We start from the raw sequence: 21,707 nt of genomic DNA on the forward strand, positions 1-21,707 counted from the left end.
GAATAGTAAGGTCGAAGAGGTGACCTGGGAGCTTGAGATAGCTATGCGGGATTAGTATCCCGAGTTGTTCAGGTAAATTTCGAGGATGAAATTCTCATTAGGAGGGGAAAGTTGTAACGACCCAAATTTGCTAATAAGGCTTAAGGACCTTGATTAGTGTGCTTGGAGTGCATAATGGGAATTATGTGTGGTTTTAATGATCAAGATGCATGATTATGATTTAAAGCATGTTATATGACTATTTGAGTATTTGAGATGCATGACTATGTGTATTAGTATGCATGTAGGCCCTAATTAGGTTAGAAGGGCATAATCGTAATTTTGGCTATTATGGGCATAACTGTATTAATATATGTGATAATTGTCGAGACCACATTATTATGTGGATATATCTGTGATCTGTGACTCGAGACGATCCTAGTGAGCAAAGTAGCGGAAAAGTCATGGCGGGGATTTATACCCGGCTCGGGGTGAGCTTAAGGGTATAAATGGGAATTTAGTAAATATGTTGGGGTCTATTTTGATATTGAGGAATATTGCTGGTGATTAGTTAGGTATCAGGAGTTAAGCGAGAAATATTAGAGACACTCGAGGAGTTAGCGGGAATTGGGTAAAATTACTAAAATGCCCTTAAGTGGATTAAAGGGTTTAGACTTAATAGGGAGGGCATAATAGTCATTTGGCTTACAAGAGTTAAGTATTACCAAGGCTTTATGTTAGTGGGAAGTGTAGAGAAGGGTAGAAGTCTGAAAAAGAAGGAAAAGGAAGGGAAAAGAAAGAGAGAAAACAGAGAGAGTTCTCTAAGTCGGTTTATACTTCCTTCATCTGTTTCTTGAGGATTTCTGGAGTAAGGCTCAGAGGAGAGTTGGGATAAACTAAGCATCAAATATCCTAATCTAGGATTGAGAAATTGGCAGAGGTTTAGCAAGGATTCATCAGCACTTGAGGTAAGACTTTAGAGTTCTTCAGTTTCTGTTTCTGGTTTTTGAGTTATGGTGTTTAAGTTGAATTGGATGGAACTTTGGGGAATTCAGGCTTAAGGCTGAGGAGGAGCAAGCCAAGGAAGTCTAGAGGAAACTTGAGGTCGAAATTCCACCAAAGGTATAAGTTCTAAACTCCAACTTTGTTGTTCAACTGGTTTCTGCTAAGTTTTAGTGTTTAGGAGTAGCTATGGTGAATCTTGGGTTTAGGGATGCATGTGCTTGAGTTCTAGGTATTTGGGGTGCTTGGGATGAGTGGAGCATGGTTATAAGGTTGTTTTTGAGTTTGGGAAAGGTTTGGAAGAGTTTTGGTTGAGGTTGGTTCGAGGAAAACGCAGGAAGGGAAAACTGATGTTGGTTTGTCTGTGACTAGCGCTACAGCGCTAGCCTTTGGGCGTTGTAGCGCTAGGCCAAGTTTGCTGATGGGGTTTTGCTTCTGTTTGTAGCACTGTAGCGCCCTCCCATGCCTTCTGAAGGGGATTTTAGGGTTATTTGCAAGGGCTTTTGACCTAGGGTTTGGGGTTTGATTCCACCACCTTGTTTGGTGGAACTAGGACTTCCCGGGGGCTCGGGCTTGGCCCCGAGGCTAGGTTTTGAACTTGAGGATTGATAATGACTTTGGCCCATGATTATGTTTAGGTGAGCGCTAGGGCTCGAGGGGGATCGTGCTCAAGGAGTCGAGGGATCAAAGCTAGTAATTGAAAGGTAAGAGAACTACACCCGGTTATATGTTTGTGATGGGACTAAGTGCTCCCGATACTTGCATCGTGTCAATGATGGTATTACGCCATGGGACATGTAAAAGCGGCCTAAGAGTGACGTACATTATATTCGCGCACAGGGCACGGCTTGGCCACTGGTAGACAAGGACAGCTTAATATTCACTGAGCTCGGTTTAAGCGGGCCGGAGTCAGTGGGATAACGGAGGGAGCAGCCTGTGAGCGCTAGCCCTAGTTATCATTTGTGCAGTGATGTATGATATGAATTGATATGAAATGATTATGCTGAATGACTATATGGTTGAGATTATGTGAAGCAATGTGAGATATTGATATGTCTGTTGATTGCTTATGCTCTGCTGTTGTGTTTTCTTGCTGGGCCTTGGTTCACGGGTGCTACGTGGTGCAGGTAAAGGCAAAGGCAGATTGGACCAAGCCTGAGATGGAGAGCTCCGAGGTGGAATGTACATAGCCAGCTGTTCGACCGCCATGGTCGAGGAGTGGGTCAGGGATTGCCTAACTATCTGTTTTGCCTTAATATGGCCTGATATTGTATATAAACCTTGTGTCTTTTGTAATCGGTCTTTAAACTTAATATTTTTGGGATTCCGTATAAACAGATGATGCTTCTTAATGAAAATGTGGCTTTTGAGACCAAAGCACTTTTAACCCTAGCTCCTTTATAGTTTCTATAACACGATTTTAATTAAATGACTTGATTAGCAAGTCTGGCACTTTATAAACACATAGTGTAACGGTCTTGGCTATCCAGGGCGTTACAATCGTCCCGGGCCCACGATAGGAAATGGGGATAACAGGCAAATACCAAACTTTATAATTAGAGATATTGGCGACATAAATACATAAATTTATATAATTGTTGCACTTAAATACCTAACTTTTAATATTTGTAGCATAAATAATAAATATTTTTTTAAAACTAAACTTTTTTTAATATTTATGCTACAAAAATTAAAAGTTAAGTATTTAAGTGTAACAGTTATATAAACTTAGGTATTTATGCCGTCAACATCCGTATTTAAAAAAGTTTAGTATTTTTCACTTAACGTGAAAAAGTAACGGTTGCAACAAAAAATAAACGTTAGGTATTTATGCAGTCAAAAAATAAGTTAGGTATTTAAGTGCAACAAAAGCATGAATTTAAGTATTTATGCAGCCAATATCCCAAGTATTTAAATTATTTTATCAATTATGTTTCAAAGCTATAACCAATTATGTGCTTAAATTTATTCTTTTCTTTCTTTTATTAATTATTTATTTTGTTATTTAATGTATTTTGGTTATCTAAACATATATGTAATAGTGACATAATACATAAATATAAATATTTCTTATTTTGTCATTTATTTTTTTTAATAAGATATTACTTATTTTAATTGCTCTAGCCTTTAACTAAATAATATATAGATATTTTTATATAACTTTTTGTTGACTTTTAAAAAAAAAATTAAATAATTAAATTTTGAACAAACAAACCTTTTGAATTCATATTTTTGATTTAGAATTTTTGAATATTTTATTATATTGGATATTTTTTAAAAAAGAAAAATAGAAAAAAAAATATTTAATTTTAAAACTAGATACACATAATATATAAATTATAACATAAAAGTTACTAAAATTTAAATTATTATGAATACTAAATTTCAAATTTATAAACAACATCAAATAATTTACTTTGAAAGTATAATGCACCATATCTTTTATTTGCAAAAAATGTGTATTTAACGGATTCTTGGTTTAACGATTTTTTTTTAAAAAAATAAATAAAATTATCATATATATTTTTTTAAATTATAAACAATCATTTGGCTTAATTTTTTTTAATAAGTTTATGTTATTACTAGGTAGAAGCAACGTCCAATGCATGTTTGCTTAGTTTTAAAGTTGTAAAAATTGTCTATAATTTAAAAAAAATTGGTTTACTATTTTTAAAATATATATATATATAATCAAATGAATTATAGTTCTATAGTATATATAAATATTTATATCAATAATCTCTACATATATGACATTTACACAACGCTGACATATATTTATATTTATATATATTTACATGACTACATGACATATATATATAAAATACAATAATATTTAAAAAGAAATTAATAATTGAAATAAAATAAGAATAGAAAAAGTCATGGTGTAGATAGTAGTATACATGCATCAACTATTTTTAGTTTCTTATGTATCTCACAATGTCCTTTGGTGAATTTGATGAAGAAAAATAGTTTCAATCACTTAATAAAAAACAAATTACCACACAAATTTATAAGATAAAAAATATATATATATTTATGCATTTTTTATTTTTAAATAAATATGATTTAATTATTTAAATTATCATAAAATATCTTTAAAATATTATATTTTTATTAATTTATTTATTTATTTATTTTTGTTTAAGCAATGTTTGTTCTAATTTTTGAATTTAGCACGGACAATAAAATATTATATATTATATGTTCAATATAATATTAAGTTTAATTAAATTTTATTTAAGTTATTAAATATATATTTTATTAGTTTTAAATAATTATGATTGTAAAATATCTCAAAAATATCATATTTTAATTTATTTAATTATTTATTTATTTAAGTTTAAGTCATGTTTACAATTTACAGTTAAATATAAGAATATTCCGTTAAACTTAACGCAAAAATAAAAAATAAAAAACCGTTAACACCACTCATTTCTGTTATTTACACATTTTTTATATAAAAGATATTATATAATATATGAGATTGTTTATTTATTTAAAATTTAAATAACAATTAAAAATATAATAAAAATAAATTAGTACATTCTTGCTTTTACTTAGTTTTTATATATATATATATATATAATAATTGGAATAATCTTAATTTATATGTATTTAATCTCAACCTCCCATTATATATCTTGTACAATTAAGTCAACTATTTTCGGAGTAAATAAATACATTGATAAAATCTATGTTACAATAAAAGACTAAATAGAAAAAATAAAAAGTACTGTTGTGAAAAGTAATCTGATGTGTCCAAAACAAAACACCCCGACCCCGGTTTGACAATTTCCCTTTGTCGTATTTATCTTCTGTGCCGAAGCTCGATGGGGCCGGCCGTACAAAAATAATTATTATTATTGAAAATTAAAGAATATAATTTTAATGTATAAATTAGGCCCAAAACCTCTGAAAATTATTTCAATCTTCATCAACGGTTTCGCTATGTTATACATATGCTTTATCATGATAGATACCAGAATCATCGATCATGTTATAGAGTCACATTTATATTACCCATAACATCATCTTATATGTAGTACTGGATTTTATATCGATTAGTGTACTACTTTTAGTTCCAATACAATTACAAGAGATATAAAGATAAAAACAAAGTAACTCTCCGCAGAAATAAAAATAAAAATCAAGAGCAACAATATTTAGTACTATTGATAAAACATGAGGATAACAAATTACATAATTATATATATAGAGACAAAATAATCGTTCTTCCACAAAATGTCATAATAGTATTATTAATAACCTAATAAAACTACTAATATGACAAAAATTTGAAGAAAAATATTGTATAACTTAAATGAAATTAACAGGGTAAACCTCCATCTGGTTCGGATAAAACAGCCCAAAGTTCTGCTCAGTCCCTCCAGGCTTAAGATTCTCATTAAACATAGCAAAAACATAAGTCTCAATACTCTTGCCGGGCCTCTTGGGCGTCCCAGTGTCCCCAGTAACATGACTAATCAGATTGTTGTTATAAGTCTCCGCATTCGCAATGGTTGCATACACATCGCCAGCATTCCCTCCGGACGGCCAACCGCTCTCCGAGGCAACAATCTCAACAGATTCGCCGCCCCCACCGCTCCTCTCCAGCGCTGAATATGTGGCGTCAACCATGGCATCGAACAGGTTTCTGTACTCGTGAGCTCCGTCTCTCACCACAACTGTACTAGATGTGAACAAGGCATAGGGCAAAGAGATATTAACTGGATTGCTCACGTATGCAAAGTAAGGGTAGACGTTGAGCAAAAGAGGGCTTTGTGTTGTGGCCAAGAAAATGGCGATTGGTCCCATCACGGATGCCGCTTCATCGGAGAATTGTCCCATGGAAGGAGGATAAGATACTCCGAGCATTGAAGTCGCTACCGCCGTGGTCACCGGGATTCGCCTGAATAGTAAGCCGGCGGCTAGGGCTTGGTCCAGTGCTGTTTTTAGGTTTTGCATGGCTGGTAGTACGTAGTTTTGCATGTCGCTAGGGATGACTTCATTTCCGGCCGATATGCATCGGAATTGGACAGTTTTGGCGAGTGGGAGTACATTGGTTTGAACCCAATTCCAGGCGAATGATGTGCTGGTGGAGAGTGGTTGGAGATCTTGGTTTAGGGTTCCGAGGATTACTTCAATGCTGGAGTTTTGTAAAGCTTGGAGGGCTTCTATATTGGGATTGAATAGGCGAGCTTTTGTGATGTTTTTAGATTTTAGGAGTGCAACGACGTCGTTTGGCGGTGGTAGATTGTTCCCTAGCATTCCATAGTTCACTCCTATAGCTCCAGCTTCTGTATAAATATTTATATACATTAAAATAAAAATTAAAGTCATATATATAAGATCGTTAATTATGTTCTTATTTGGCGTTCAAGATTGATTTTATATGTATAATAGAATAGAAAAAAAAAAAGAAAAACGGTGTACGTACCTGCTTTTCTGATGAACAAGTCCAAACGTTTAGCAATGAAAATAATGGAAAAAAGTAGATTCAGAAAGGAGAAGTTATTCGAGGCTTTTCCCATGTTGTTGTCTCTCTGAATTTCGGATCAAAATAGATTAATCAAATAGAGCTAGAAATTAAGAATATGGTTCCCTCCCACCAAAAGAGCTAAAATCACTAAAAGACTACATGCAAGACAAACTAAATATATAATTATTTGGAAATAAATAATATATATTTAATGAACAGAGAATATAGAACTAAACTTTATTGATGTCTATGATGATTACTTAGAATATATCGTGAGGGATTGAAAGCTTTGGCAGATACACCTTTTCGAATAGTAAAAGGAAAATATTGAGAGAAGCTCTTCTTATAATTACTAAGCCAGACGGAATGGATTGGAATGTGTTTATGTATGTACTAGGTATAAAATACGTGTGCAATGCACGTTATATTTTATATCCAGGGCTTCTCGATATAATATATTATACATATAATTGGTTAAAACCAACTTAAATGAAATAATTGAGCTCGACAAATTGGGCAAGAAGGATTTCGACGAAGCTAGTTAACAATACAGTTGACATGAAACAAATGTAAACATTGTGGTATATGTGTATAGCTCGTTCCCACTTCAAATTCCTCCAAACACACAGGACAGCTTTGCCCTATCTGTTCATCACCTTCTCCAACTATGAAAGTAATAAGAATCAAATCTACAATCTACATATTATTCTAATATGGAAACCAATCCTCAACTACCATGTATGTCTCACCGTCTCAAAGTTATATCTATAAAAATTAGACTGTGTTTGATAATAATGATATTAGTAATTTATAAAAATTATTTTTTAAAAATATTTATAAGTAACTAACTTTAAAAAGCACAACTAACAATTATTTAATTTAAAATGGTTGTTTGGATGATGCTGAGCCTATGGGTAATTCATTTCTAATTTTATTTTCGATTTTAGTAAAAATAAAGAGTGGTCTCCTCTAATACTATATGAATGTCTAGCCACATCATATTCTTTACCAGCATTAAAAGTTTTTCTTAACTGGTTTAAAATTCTTACTCCTAATTTACTACTTAGACCAAGTAATAGAATTTTAATTATTAAAAAAATAAAGTAAATTTTAATAATATTAAATAAATTGATCAACCCATGGAGATTTTAATTTATGTTATGTAAATTTTTCAGAATTATTCAGAAAAATAGTTCAATGCATGAGTATTACGTTTTCTAAATTGATGATTGTAATTTTGTAAAATATATTATGAGATGTAACTCTTACTGTTTACCGAGATTTTCGGCAACTATCTTAATGAAGGATATTTACTAATAATAATAATGAAAATGGAAGATCGACACAAGGTTTTTACGTGGTTGGGGCGTTAACTAGCCTTAGTCCACGAGTCCATATATAAATCTGTATTAGAGCTAGGATAAGCTTTTACAATGGAGTTTTCTACTTATATTTGAACAGAGTTTCTGCCTTCTACCTTTTTCTACGTTGTTTTACAACTTATATTTATAGGCCGAGGGGGACATCAGGTTTGGGCCGGATCCGACCCGGACCCATCAGAGGAATGTGCACAAGTGGGCCTTTCTAGTGGAGGCCCAAGCTAAAAAGATATACAATACACCAACCCCAAACCAGCTAAGGCCCAACTAGTTGCCCTGAGACGCAAGCATTCTCCCGACAAAACGGCACTGTGGCTCTGACCACTTCGAGTCACGAGGCCGATTCAGGAGACAAGACCGGTCAGAGTACTTGGCTGCGCAGTCCTGACATGCCAGCAGACAATCCCAAGGTGATCCTTTCTGCAGGCGAAAAGTGGGGGGGACAACACTCACGCGAAATGAGGCGGTTTTAGTTTCCTGGACGCCAGGGCCGTAGCCTAGGGATGAAGCGGTCCAGGTTCGTTTACCTATGGCCCGCTACGTTTACTTCAAGCCCGGACCCTACCAGGCCCGGGACAGGGACGCGATGGCCACGACGGCCGGGCACTTCGGACACCGCCGGGACCGTTCAAGCTGAAGATGAACCCGGAGGAGAGTCCCGGACCCATCTATGCAGGCCCAGTCCAGAGTCCCCGGACAAGGCCCAAACGCCGAGCTGGTCCCCTGACCGTGGGCCGGGGCGAGGCCCAAAATCCTCACAGGAAATGGGGATAACATTTACCCCCTAAGCCTTCACCCGGGATAGCCGGGAGGAGGGTTGAACCACCCTCGCAGTTCTTGCCAAGTTGCCTCCCCAATTCCTGTCGGGGCCAGGAGGCTCGGCGGAAAGGCCGTGGCAGTGGCAGGTTACTCAGCCCGGACCGTTCGCCGTACTCCGGGGACGTTTACCCTTGGCCTGCTTCAAGAATAGTGACACACGTGTCGCCGCGTGACTGCTGCAAGGGCCTCGAAGAGTCGCCTAGGCCTCCTAAAGTCTGCTAGGCCTAGGCTAGGGTGTCAGCACACGTCACGAGGCATCCCATCCGCACGGGGAGAGTCATCATTAATGTCCTTGGAATGGGGTGGACCGTAGGATGGGGCGTCCTTTGGCCTCCGCTACTCCTGGACCGTCGGATTAGAGGTGCTGAGGATCCAGACCAAAAGGGCTCATAAATGTCCTCTGCGCGATCCTCGGTCGTCAGATGAAGAGGCATCTGACCGTTGGATCGGGGGCCAGGATTTGGGGGCTGATATAAAGACTCTCTGAGGACAAACATTCGGTACTTTTCCATTTCCGAACCAGCTTGAGAAAAAGAAAAACCAGAACTCTCGCTAGAGCTTTGCATGTCCGACCTCGCCGACGAAATACTCCGCCGTTTGCTAGTTCTGCGCCACCGCCTGTTTCCCAGGGCCTCAACCTTCGTTCTGCAACCTGACGGCGCTTCTCGGATTTGTCCCGCCGACGAACTGCTGCACCGGTTATGCCACTTCAAGAACGAGGTCTTGCCGTCCTTACGATCGGACGACCGCCAGCCTCAACCGTCAACACCACACAGTAAGTATTTTTTAATTCTATTGTCAACTTTGTGAATTTAGGCTCTCTAGACGCATGCACTTAGGCTCTGTGCTTTAGAATTTGCTAGGAAGGCTTCCTGTTTTGGGTTGCACCGTGCTCGGATGCTTCCCGGACAAGGGGTGGACCTTAGTAACCTTCTCTCCCGATCAGGGTCCCGGGGCTTTTTGGGTTCCCGGGCCTGGTCCGACGGGACTCCAAGCAGTCCTTAGGAGGCTCCCTGTACCTTGACCGACTTTTTTGGGTTTAGGTACTGACTGCTTGGTCTTTCTTTCTATGTTCCCAGATCGTCAATCATGGCCATGGGTGTTACACTCCATTCCGAAGAAGAGGTCGATAGGGCCTCTGTGGTCGATCTCGGATCCAAGACGCCCACAGGCAACAGGTGGGAAATGGACGAGACGCCTAACTTGTTCCGGAACTACCGGATGATGCTGCTCCTGGAGACGAAGTTGGGCATCGAATCGACTCCGGGCCTCTTCCACAACCGCATGGCTAGGCTAGAGGAATGGGCGCATACGTCCGTGGATGGATTCGGGGCTTGGAGCGCCGGACACATTAGCGCGGGAGCTACGCTCCCGCTTCATGCCTACTTCGTGCGGTTCCTGACGTACGTGGGGATCGCACCTTTCCAACTGCTGCCGCAAGCGTACCGTCTGCTTGCTGGGTGGAAAGTGTTCTGTGTCACGAAAGAGATCGCGGAGCCCACTCCGGCGGAAGTCTTGTACTTTTACAAGTTGGTGCCGCAAGTCAGTGTTAAAAACAAGAGCTTGGATGGCTTTTACAGGCTGCAGCCACGGAGTGGCTACCCTGCTCCTACCAGCACTTGGAAGCACCCTCCGGATGTCAGGCATTACTGGTTCATGACATCTGGGTTCCTTATTGACAAGAACCCCACGCTGCTGCTAGACTTCCAGCGAGTGGGTAAGTATTCTCCCGGACCCTCTATTTTATTCATCTTTTGCTTCCTCCTCTTATCGTATCTTCCGGGTCGCAGGTCCCTTCATTCAAACCCCCCTTACCAAGTTTCTCCTGGAAAGGAGGAGGTTCTACGCCAAGCTGGCCGCGGAGGAGCTGGACGTCGGGGGCTATGTCAATGATAAAAACCTCCGGCTGATAGGGTTGCTGGCGGCCACTCAGACCATCGTCGTCCCGAGTTTCCGGGGCATCCCATGCGAGAGGGATAACGAGGTCTGGGAGCAATTGGCCCTCGACCACATTGCCGAGGTGGTGAGAGCGGCGCGGGCCACGGCGGCCCAGCGTAAGAAGAATCAACTTCCGGCGGAAGAGGCCAACTCGGAAGAGCTGGAGGAGCTTTTTGAAGACGCCCTACCAAACGTCGGGACTCCCGGGGCTAGTGTATCGGGGCGAGGTAACTCCCCTTTAATCTTAACTTATGCTCCCCAAGTCGGGGACTTAGCTAGGGATAGGCTAGAGCCGCCGGACCCCGCGTTTGGGGCTGATGGGGAGATGAGGCCTTCATCCCCCGTCCCTGTAGGATCAGGGATGCTAATGTTCATGCCCGGGTTCCTCCAGTATGGGGGGTTTCTAACCCCGGATGACGTAGGAGACCGGATACACTCATTCGCTTTAAGGGAATTGAGTATCGCCCGGGGCTTAGATGAGGGTTCGTCCCGGGCTATTCTTTATTACTGCTGTGTTTTCATGTCTGGCTTATTATACTAACTCCTTTCTCCTGTACTTTTGCAGAGGATTCTGATATGTCTAACCCGGCCAGCGAGATGAGGAGGCTCATCAAGGAAAGGTCGGCAAAGAAGGCGGCCAGGAGATCAAACGTCGTGGCCGGCCCGGAGACCCTCCCACCAGTGAAACGCCCGGGTCGGTGCCTTGTCCCGGCGAGGCCCTGGCAGTGGTCCCCTTCCGGGCCGTGGAGCCGACCGCAGACGTCCCTTCGGACCGGCCCCCGGTGATTGACTTGGAGGCGGGCGACGCCGTAAGCCGGAGCTCAGGAAAGAGGGGCCCGGAAGACGACGCCCAGGAAGGCGAACGCGGGAAGAGGCCCCGGACAACACTGTCGGGAACAGCCGAGGAGTCGCATGGGGAGAGTCGGCTAACCACGAAGGAGATCCCTGCTCCGCCAGTCCTCCCCCTCCGCCCAACTCTCCTCGAGGAGGGGGAGTCCGCTCTGCAGGACAAGCAGTCCCGGCTGGTCAACCGGACCTGGGAGAACGGCCGATGCTGGAGGGACGATGCTTACAAGGCCCTGACGATCCGTCGTCAGGTTGAGTTTTCGGATCGTCCGGCCGAGTTCAGCGCTCCTCAGCCGATCGTGGATCGGCTAGCTGCCGAGGCGGGCTTCCGCCCCATGCTGGGCCAGGACATTGCCCCCATGGCTGCTGACCTGCTTGATCAGGTCGAGAGCACTATGTCCAACCTCCAGCTGAAGAGGTACGCCACGATAGCCAATCCGGACGTGCTGTTTATCTCTCAGGCTCTCCGCCACCAGGCCACCGCGGTAATTTTCATCTCATGTTCCTTAGTCATTTGTTGGTGGTGATTTCTTTTTCTAACTTTTTTCTGCTCCAGGTTGACTTGTTATCTCAAAGGAGCGCCGACTTAGTAGCCGAGCTTGCCATAAAGATGGAGACGGCCAAGCTGGAGCTGGAGGCGGCCGTGAACCAGAGGGAGGCCGTCAAGGAGACCTTGAGCCGGGAAACGACCCATCTCCAGGAAGAAGTGGCCCGGCTGAAGGCGGAGCATGAGGAGATTGGCCGCGCCAAGGCTGGGATGGAAGAGGAGCTGTCCCGGAAGACAAGAATCGCTGATGAAAGGGCGACGCTCTTGGCGACGGCCGCGGCACAGTCTGCCCTGGACCAGGAGGAGATCCGGGCCCTGAAAGCCCGAGTCTGCGAATTGGGCGACTCCCTGCATCAGGAGAAGGCGGCGCATGAGACGACCCGCCAGGAGAAGGAGGAGGCCGATAACTTGGTGGATGTTACCTTTGACGAGGCCATCTATATGGCCTGGTGCAAGGATAAGAACATGAACCTCCTCGTCTTCCCTGACCCGCAATCGAAGCGTGCCGAATACGAGGCCAAGGAGAGGGAGGATGCGGACCTGCGGGCGGATGCGTTGTAGGCCCGTGCCTAGGCCTTGTACTTTTGTTATTTTTTGGCTTGTAATTAAACTTAAAACCTTGCAATTCTCTTGTCTTTTAAGAAAACTTTCTTCCATTGTTTAGTGGAGATTTCGATTTGTTGCCGCGACTAACTGATTGCAAGGGGTTCTAGTCCTGGTTCCAACGGCCGGGGCCAGGCCCAACTAAATTTTCCAAGTTTCTAGCCTTGGTGTGGACCTCGTTCGTCCGGGGTGGACGAGCCTTGGGCTTGGTCCCCTTTAATTATATACCCCCGGACGTCGTCCGTCCGGGGTGGGACCGGCCTTCGGCTCGGTCCCTATCTTAACATTCCCGGACATCGTTTTCGTCCTGGGTGGGACGAGCCTTAAACTCGGTCCCTTTGATATACCCCCGGACATCGTTCGTCCGGGGTGGGACTGGCCTTGGGCTCGGTCCCTTTCTTAATATCCCCGGACATCGTTTCGTCCGGGGCAGGATGAGCCCTGGGCTCGGTCCCTTTTATATACCCCCAGACATCGTTCGTCCGGGGTGGGACCGGCCTTGGGCTCGGTCCCTTTCTTAATATCACCGGACATCGCTTCGTCCGGGGCGGGACGAGCCTTGGGCTCGGTCCCTTTTATATACCCCCGGACATCATTCGTCCGGGGTGGGACCGGCCTTGGGCTCGGTCCCTTTCTTAATATCCCCGGACATCGCTTCGTCCGGGGCGGGATGAGCCTTGGGCTCGGTCCCTTTTATATACCTCCGGACATCGTTCGTCCGGGGTGGGACCGGCCTTGGGCTCGGTCCCTTTCTTAATATCCCCGGACATCGTTTCGTCCGGGGCGGGACGAGCCTTGGGCTCGGTCCCTTTTATATACCTCCGGACATCGTTCGTCCGGGGTGGGACCGGCCTTGGGCTCGGTCCCTTTTATATACCCTCGGACATCGTTCGTCCGGGGTGGGACCGGCCTTGGGCTCGGTCCCTTTTATTATATACCCCCGGACATCGTTCGTCCGGGGTGGGACGAGCCTTGGGCTCGGTCCTCTTTTTCGAATGTGCCTGGGATGATACCCCCCGCAAGTGAGCGGAGACGGATCTGGGGTCACTTGGGAAAGGAATTCGCCCTGAGGCATACGTTTCTTTACACGTCGTTTTCATTGTTAAAAAGGGAATTAGCCCTGAGGCGTACATTGCTTACAACGTAAATACTAAACTGGGACAAGTCCTAGGACTACTGGTAGTATTTGCGGAGATGCTCCGCATTCCAGGCTCGCGGAACCTCGGAACCATCGAGCCGCTTCAAGCGGTACGTTCCGGGGCAAACCTCGTGCTGGATCTCATACGGCCCTTCCCAATTAGGGTCCAGAACCCCTACCCCCGGATCCTGAGTGGCAGGGAAGACCCTCCGCAGGACTAGATCACCGGTTTCGAACTTGCGGTTCTTGACTTTGGAGTTGAAATGCCGCGCGATCTTGCCCTGGTACATCTTCAACTGCACTTGCGATTCCTCCCGGATCTCCTCGATAAGATCCAGCAATTCCTGGAGCAAGGCGTGGTTCTGGGCAGGATCGTACGTGTTGCGTCGATGGGACGGAACGGTCATTTCAATTGGGATGACAGCTTCGCATCCATAAACCATTGAGTAGGGGGTGTGCCCGGTTGACGTCCTTTCGGTCGTCCGGTAGGCCCACAATACGCGTGGGAGTTCCTCGGGCCATTTGCTCTTACAGGCCTGGAGCTTTTTCTTTAGCGTCCCTTTTAGGATTTTGTTCACGGCTTCGGCCTGCCCGTTCGCTTGCGGTCTGGCGACTGCCGAGAAACTCTTCACTATACCGTGTCTTTCGCAAAAATCCGTGAAGTGGAAGCTGTCAAATTGCTTCCCGTTGTCGGACACGATTTTGTAGGGTAGGCCATATCGACACACTATGCTGTTGACAACGAAATCTAGGGCCTTCTTGGACGTGATCGTGTTCATGGGCTCCGCCTCGACCCATTTTGTGAAATAGTCTACCGCCACAATGGCATATTTTACCCCTCCCTTCCCGGTCGGGAGAGATCCCACAAGATCGATCCCCCACACTGCAAAGGGCCAGGGACTGTTCATCAAGGTTATCTCTGTTGGGGGGGCCCGAGGGATCTTCGCGTACCTCTGGCACTGTTCACACTTGCGGACATAGTCTATGCAGTCTTTCTTCATGGTGGGCCAGACGTATCCTTTGCGCAAAATCTTCTTGGACAAACTGGGCCCGGCTGTGTGATCTCCGCAAAAGCCTTCGTGGACCTCATGCATGATGGCGCCCAGCTCAGTCCCGGACGCGCACGTGAGGTAAGGCATAGACAGTCCCCGGGAATAGAGTTTCTCGTCCATCATTACGTATCGATGGGCCTGGTACAGGAGCTTCCTGGCCGCGACTCGCTCGTTCGGAACCTCCCCGGTGGACAGGTAGCGGATCAATGGCCCCATCCAGGAATTGGAGTGATCGACGGTATGAACGGTAGGAATCCCAATGCTTGGGATGGGGAGATGGTTGACGGGGACCAGCCCGGCCAACTCGGCCTCTGCGTCGGTTGCCAGCTTCGCTAATGTGTCCGCGAACACGTTCTTCTCTCGGGGAATTTGGCGGATGGAATGCGCCGCGAACGTCTGGAGCATCTCCCTCGTTTGGGTCACGTATGCTGCCATTCGCTCTCCCTTGGTCTGATACTCCCCCGAAATTTGTCTGACTACCAGCTGAGAATCGCTGTATATTTCGAGGTTCGCCGCCCCTACTTCTCGGGCCAGACGTAGGCCGGCTATGACAGCCTCATGCTCCGCCTCGTTGTTCGACGCTTTGAACTGGAAACGGAGGGCGTTTTGTAGCTGGTGCCCCTGCGGGGACACCAAGATGATCTCGGCGCCGGCCCCGTTTTCGTTCGAGGCTCCGTCCACGAAGATTTTCCAAACGGGAGCAGTGGAGGCCGTGGGGATACTCTCTTCTGGGGTGATCCCGGAACATTCGACGATGAAATCGGCCAGGGCCTGTCCCTTAATGGACACCCGGGGGGTGTAATATATATCAAATTGGCTCAGCTCCATTGCCCATTTCAGGAGTCTGCCCGACGACTCAGGTTTCTGCAACACCTGCCGCAGGGGGTGGTTGGTTAAGACTTTTATCGTGTGGGCCTGGAAGTAAGGTCGAAGCTTCCGGGATGCCATCAGCAGGCAGAAAGTCAGCTTTTCGATCAGTGGGTACCTAGATTCGGCGTCTAGTAACCGCTTGCTCACGTAGTACACCGGGAGTTGAGTCCTTTCCTCTTCACGCACCAACACAGCGCTGATGGCGTGCTCGGTCACGGCCAGGTATAAGTACAAGGGCTCTCCTTCGACTGGCTTCGCCAGGATGGGGGCCTTGGCCAAGTGCTCCTTCAGATTCTGGAAGGCTTCTTCGCATTCGGGTGACCATTCGAACCGCTGGCTTCCCCGGAGGACGTTGAAAAAAGGGATGCACTTGTCCGTGGCCTTAGAGACAAAACGGCTCAGGGCGGCCACTCGCCCCGTCAGGCTTTGAACGTCTTTGTGCTTCCGGGGAGAGGCCATGTTGATCAGGGCCTTGATCTTCTCAGGGTTGGCTTCGATTCCTCGGGAACTCACTATGAAGCCCAGGAACTTCCCGGATGCGACGCCGAAGGTGCACTTCTTAGGGTTCAGCTTCATTCCGTATTTTCGGATAACTGCGAAAGCCTCCGCCAAATCGTTCGAATGTTCCCGCGACGTCTTGGACTTGACCAGCATATCGTCGATGTATACTTCCATGTTTCGCCCCAGCTGGGCCCTAAACATTCAATTGACGAGCCTCTGGTAAGTTGCTCCGGCATTCTTGAGTCCGAAAGGCATGACGACATAGCAGTAGATGCCCTTGTCCGTTTGGAAACTGGTGTGCTCCTGATCCGCCACGTGCATGGAGATCTGGTTGTAGCCCGAGTAGGCGTCCATGAAACTCAAGATCTCGTAGCCGGACGTAGCATCCACCATTTGGTCTATCCGGGGGAGCGGGAAACAGTCCTTTGGACATGCTTTGTTGAGGTCCGTGAAGTCGATGCAGGTCCTCCAGGTCCCGTTAGGTTTCGGCACCAAGACCGGGTTGGCCAGCCATACGGGGTATACGGCTTCGCGGATGAAGTTAATGGAAGACAACTTCTCTACCTCCAGTTTGAGGGCCTCGGCCCTTTCCGTCCCCAAAGGTCTGCGCTTCTGGCGGACCGGGGTCGCGTTTGGGTCAATACTTAACGCGTGGCATATGATATTACGGTCGATTCCGGTCATATCGGAGTGGGACCATGCCAGAAGATCCTGGTTTTCCTTGACTTGGGCGATAATGGCGGCCCGAATGTCTTCCGGCAGGCTCTTTCCCACTTGGATGACCCTGGTAGGGTCGGAGTCGCTGATGCATACCTCTTCTATTTCGTCCATTGGCTCAAGGGCGCGCTCATCTCCCAACCGTGGGTCCAGATCGTCCTTGTCCTGGACAGCTTGCTCGGCCGGGCGGAGTACCGGCTCGACGGGATTATCCCGGACCATATAAACGGGACGGGCAGAGATATGGTAACACTTCCGCGCGCTTTTCTGGTCTCCGCAGACCGTCCCTATCCCTCCGTTGCTGCACGGGAACTTCATGCATAGATGGCGGATGGAGGTGATGGCCCCGAACTGGACCAGGACGGGCCGGCCAAAGATGACGTTGTAAGCGGTCGGGAAATCCACCACCACAAAGGTGCAGAACTTGAACGAGTGCTGCAACTCGCCCCCCAGAGTCACGGGCAGCTGGACCTTTCCCATGGGGAGGAGCGCATCTCCGTTGAAGCCGTAGATTTGGGTTGGGCAGGACGCCAGATAATCCTCCGTCAGGCCAATGGCGGCAAAGGCGGGTTTGAACAATAAGTTGACGGAGCTTCCGTCATCCACCAACACTCGGGATACCATCTTGTTGGCAATTTGAGCATCTATGACCAGCGGGTCGTGGTGCGGGAAATGGACGTTGCGGGCGTCGTCTTCCATGAACGTGATGGGGAGGTCCATCAGTTTAGGACGTTGAGTCGGGGCCTAGACAAGGGCGCAAACCTCCTGGTCATGGTCCAGCTCGCTCAGATAGCGCTTTTGATCATTCTTCGAAGGTCCTCCTAGGTGGGGTCCACCTGATATGGTCGACACGTGCCCATCCACTCGAGGGGGTGCTGCCCCGGAAGGATAGGGCATTCCAGGACCGGGGGCCTGCGTGGTGGTGGCCCCCTGAGGGGCCTGCGCTGGGAGTCCCGGCGCATACCCTCCCTGGGGCGGGTATGCGCGAGTCGTTACCGGCGCCGTAGACTGCCCGGGGCTTGCTGACATGCGTGGGACACCCACGGACATTCTTACCCACTGATGGAGGTGCCCCAGCTTGATGAGGTTTTCAATCTCATCTTTGAGCTGCCGACACTCATCGGTGGTGTGGCCCACATCTTTGTGATAGGCGCACCGTTTGCTGGTATCTCTGGGATTTCTCCCCCCCTAAACATGGGGCTAGGTTTTCGGTAGTGGATCGCTCTTTCTGTAGCTAGGTAGATGTTTTCCCGGGTGTCCACCAAGTTAGTGTATTCCGAATATTGGGGCTCATAGCCCCTCTTACCCTTTTTGGCCAACTCTGGCCGGTTCTGGCCTTTGCCGGCCCGCTTACCCCGGTGGGGATTCACGCTTGCCTCGGTTACTCCGGTCTGCGATTACTGGGCCACGACGGGGGCCATACTATGCCCTGCTGGCGCGACACCATATCCAGAGAAATGCGTTGATTGGGCCGGGGCATATCCTGAAGCGGCAGGACCGTACACCGTAGGCGTGTAACTAACGCCGGGCGCGACAATCGCCCCCGGGACAATGGGGGCCGTTGCGTAGGACTGCGCGGGGAAATGTCCCGCACCTCCTGGAATCGTCTGAGGGACTGGATGTGGAGCCGAGGGCCATCCAAAGGCCTGGATCTGAGCCTCCTCCCAGTTGATGAATCCTTGGGCCCTCCTAATAAATTCTTCTAGAGAGGCAGCTTTACTGCGCTGCATGTCGTCCCAGAGTGGGGACCCGACCCGGATTCCAGACTGTAGTGCCACCAGGCGCTGTCCGTCATCGACCTTTGTCTTGGAGGCCTCTTCAGTGAAGCGCTGGATGTAGGCCCTCAATGTTTCCGCGGGCATTTGTTTAATATTGGCGAGGGAGCTGATTTGCATGTCCATCCTCATGGCGGCCATGAATTGTTTTCGGAAAGCCGACTGCAGCCCGGACCATGTTTGGATGGATCCCGGCTTAAGCCGTTTCCACCACTCTTCGGCAGGACCGCCCAACATGATGGAGAAGCAGAGGCATTTGCCGTCGTCGCTGACGTGAGCCACGGTCATGAGTCGGTTGTACCGGGACAGATGATCCCTAGGATCTGTGCTTCCAGTGTAGGCGGCGAGGCTTGGCATCTTGAACCCCTTGGGCAATACGGCGTCCAGGATATGTCTCGCGCACGGCTCTTTATCCTCTTCGTCAGAGTTAGTGTCCGCGCCTTCCTGCTTGCGGACCAAGCGGTCGGTGACCTTTTTTAATGCGGCCATTTGCTCCATGAGCCGCCTGGCCGCGCTATCCTCCAGGGGGATTCTCTCTTTCCGCCTGTCGTTTATGTCGTTCCTGAGGTCGCCGTTTCAAGGAAGGATTTTTTGTTTGCGGGCCCGCTCTTTCCGGGCATTCAGTCCGTCACGTAAATCTACCCGGGAAGTGTCGTCCCCGGAGCTGAGAGCGTCACGATCCTCGCGGCGGGATCGTTCCCGATGGTTCTTGTTGACCGAGGCACTCGGGTGCAAAGACTTCCCCCCCCCCCCCCCGTTCGCCCTTGGGGCGGGCCGGGGCTGACCGTCCTGCGGCCGTACCCCCTGCGGATCGATTGGGTGGCCTCGTCCTGGGACAGGGCGCACCTTCTCTTTCCTAGGTAGTGGCCGTGAACGTGCCCCGGCTTTACTGACGGGGGTAGTCTTTTTCTGAGTCGTCCGTCGCTCCTTGTCCGGGACTTTCGGAGCCATGTCGGGGGGAGACTCAGGGAAACGGATCGGGCTGGCACCCCTGGGGCCCCCAGCTTGCGCTTGGGGAGTGGGTTGTTGCATTTCTGGGTGCGGGCCAACTGCAGGGTTGGCCGCCGGGCCTTGCGTGGCCATTAGTGCTTGCAGGGCTCGCAGAGACTCTTGTACCCGGCGGTGCGCCTCCGCTTGCTCGGCTATCCTGGCTTCCTGATCCAGGATCTGCTGCCTCAGTCTAGTCACCTCCGAGTCTTGCTGATCGTCGAGAGGGACCCCGGGGTCCGCAGCTTCATCGTGATATTCCCCCTCGTTCTCCTCGTAGTACTCTTCTTCGTTTTCTACTTCGTACTCTGCCTCGCCTTCGTAGTCTTGCGACTCACCTTGGTGGGAGGTCTGAGGAGGCACGTCTTCAGGCAGGTCTTGAGGGATTTGCTGAGAACGCAGTGGGTCTCCGTTGCCCTGCTCTGGGTTGGTAGGGTCGAAGGTGGTGTGACGCGTGTTCACCATCGTAGTAAAGGCCTGACGTTGGCGCTAGCTTCCTTCAGCTCTCAATGAAAGCACCAAACTGTTTACCGAGATTTTCGGCAACTATCTTAATGAAGGATATTTACTAATAATAATAATGAAAATGGAAGATCGACACAAGGTTTTTACGTGGTTGGGGCGTTAACTAGCCTTAGTCCACGAGTCCATATATAAATCTGTATTAGAGCTAGGATAAGCTTTTACAATGGAGTTTTCTACTTATATCTGAACAGAGTTTCTGCCTTCTACCCTTTTCTACGTTGTTTTACAACTTATATTTATAGGCCGAGGGGGACATCAGGTTTGGGCCGGATCCGACCCGGACCCATCAGAGGAATGTGCACAAGTGGGCCTTTCTAGTGGAGGCCCAAGCTAAAAAGATATACAATACACCAACCCCAAACCAGCTAAGGCCCAACTAGTTGCCCTGAGACGCAAGCATTCTCCCGACAAAACGGCACTTTGGCTCTGACCACTTCGAGTCACGAGGCCGATTCAGGAGACAAGACCGGTCAGAGTACTTGGCTGCGCAGTCCTGACATACCAGCAGACAATCCTAAGGTGATCCTTTCTGCAGGCGAAAAGTGGGGGGACAACGCTCACGCGAAATGAGGCGGTTTTAGTATCCTGGACGCCAGGGCCGTAGCCTGGGGATGAAGCGGTCCAGGTTCGTTTACCTTTGGCCCGCTACGTTTACTTTGAGCCCAGACCCTACCAGGCCCGGGACAGGGACGCGATGGCCACGACGGTCGGGCACTTCGGACACCGCCGGGACCGTTCAAGCTGAAGATGAACCCGGAGGAGAGTCCCGGACCCATCTATGCAGGCCCAGTCTAGAGTCCCCGGACAAGGCCCAAACGCCGAGCTGGTCCCCTGACCGTGGGCCGGGGCGAGGCCCAAAATCCTCACAGGAAATGGGGATAACACTTACCTTTGAATTTAGTATTCTATGTTTATGTAAATAAGAATTAGTTTTCTCTCTATTTGTTTTGTTTGTTTAAACTAATATAGTTTTTTTTTTTAATTTTTGCAAGATTACTCATCTAATTTTATTATGCTATTACTATATGAAAAGAAATCTCACTAACCTTTATAATGTTTCTGTAAGCCAAAATGTAGGAATCTAATTGTTTAATTGCTTTTGCTACTTCTTTAGAGAAGTCAATAATCTCTCTAACATCATCAGACTTTTTCCCAGTGGAAACTGAAACAAATGAAATGGAACAACCAACTGGACTCGTGAAAATATTGCTTGGACTTGGATTTGATATATGAAAAAGCTGGAGGCATTGGGTGCTTTGAGAAGGAATCTGGAGGAGAGGATACATTTCCATTTAAACCACCTTATGTGTCTGACACGACCACATATGGTGACATGCCTAAAAAAAGCTTCTATGACTCTTCACAGGTGAAGATAGCCCAAATTACTACCAGCAACAATTGCACTCTGATTATAGGACTCAAGCTACAACTTCTAAGGGTCCTTTGGTAAAACAATATCAGCAACCAAGAAGAGGCCATCATGATAACCATGAACTCTCTGAGGAACATATAAGTGTGAGTAGGTATAAACACGATAGAGAGTACTG

General features: G+C 47.3%; 1 protein-coding gene across 1 annotated transcript; it reads right to left on the bottom strand.

Moving 5' to 3' along the window:
- Positions 1-5,301: 5,301 nt before the first annotated feature.
- Positions 5,302-21,452, bottom strand: LOC133779678 (putative glucan endo-1,3-beta-glucosidase GVI). Its single transcript, XM_062219610.1, has 3 exons — positions 21,207-21,452; positions 6,422-6,527; positions 5,302-6,281 (listed from the first exon to the last, which is right to left on the bottom strand). The coding sequence occupies exons 1-3, from the start codon at positions 21,450-21,452 to the stop codon at positions 5,302-5,304; spliced, it is 1,332 nt and encodes a 443-aa protein (XP_062075594.1).
- Positions 21,453-21,707: the final 255 nt, after the last annotated feature.

Source organism: Humulus lupulus, chromosome 5 (genome assembly GCF_963169125.1).
Source record: "Humulus lupulus chromosome 5, drHumLupu1.1, whole genome shotgun sequence".
Classification (NCBI taxonomy): Eukaryota; Viridiplantae; Streptophyta; class Magnoliopsida; order Rosales; family Cannabaceae; genus Humulus; species Humulus lupulus.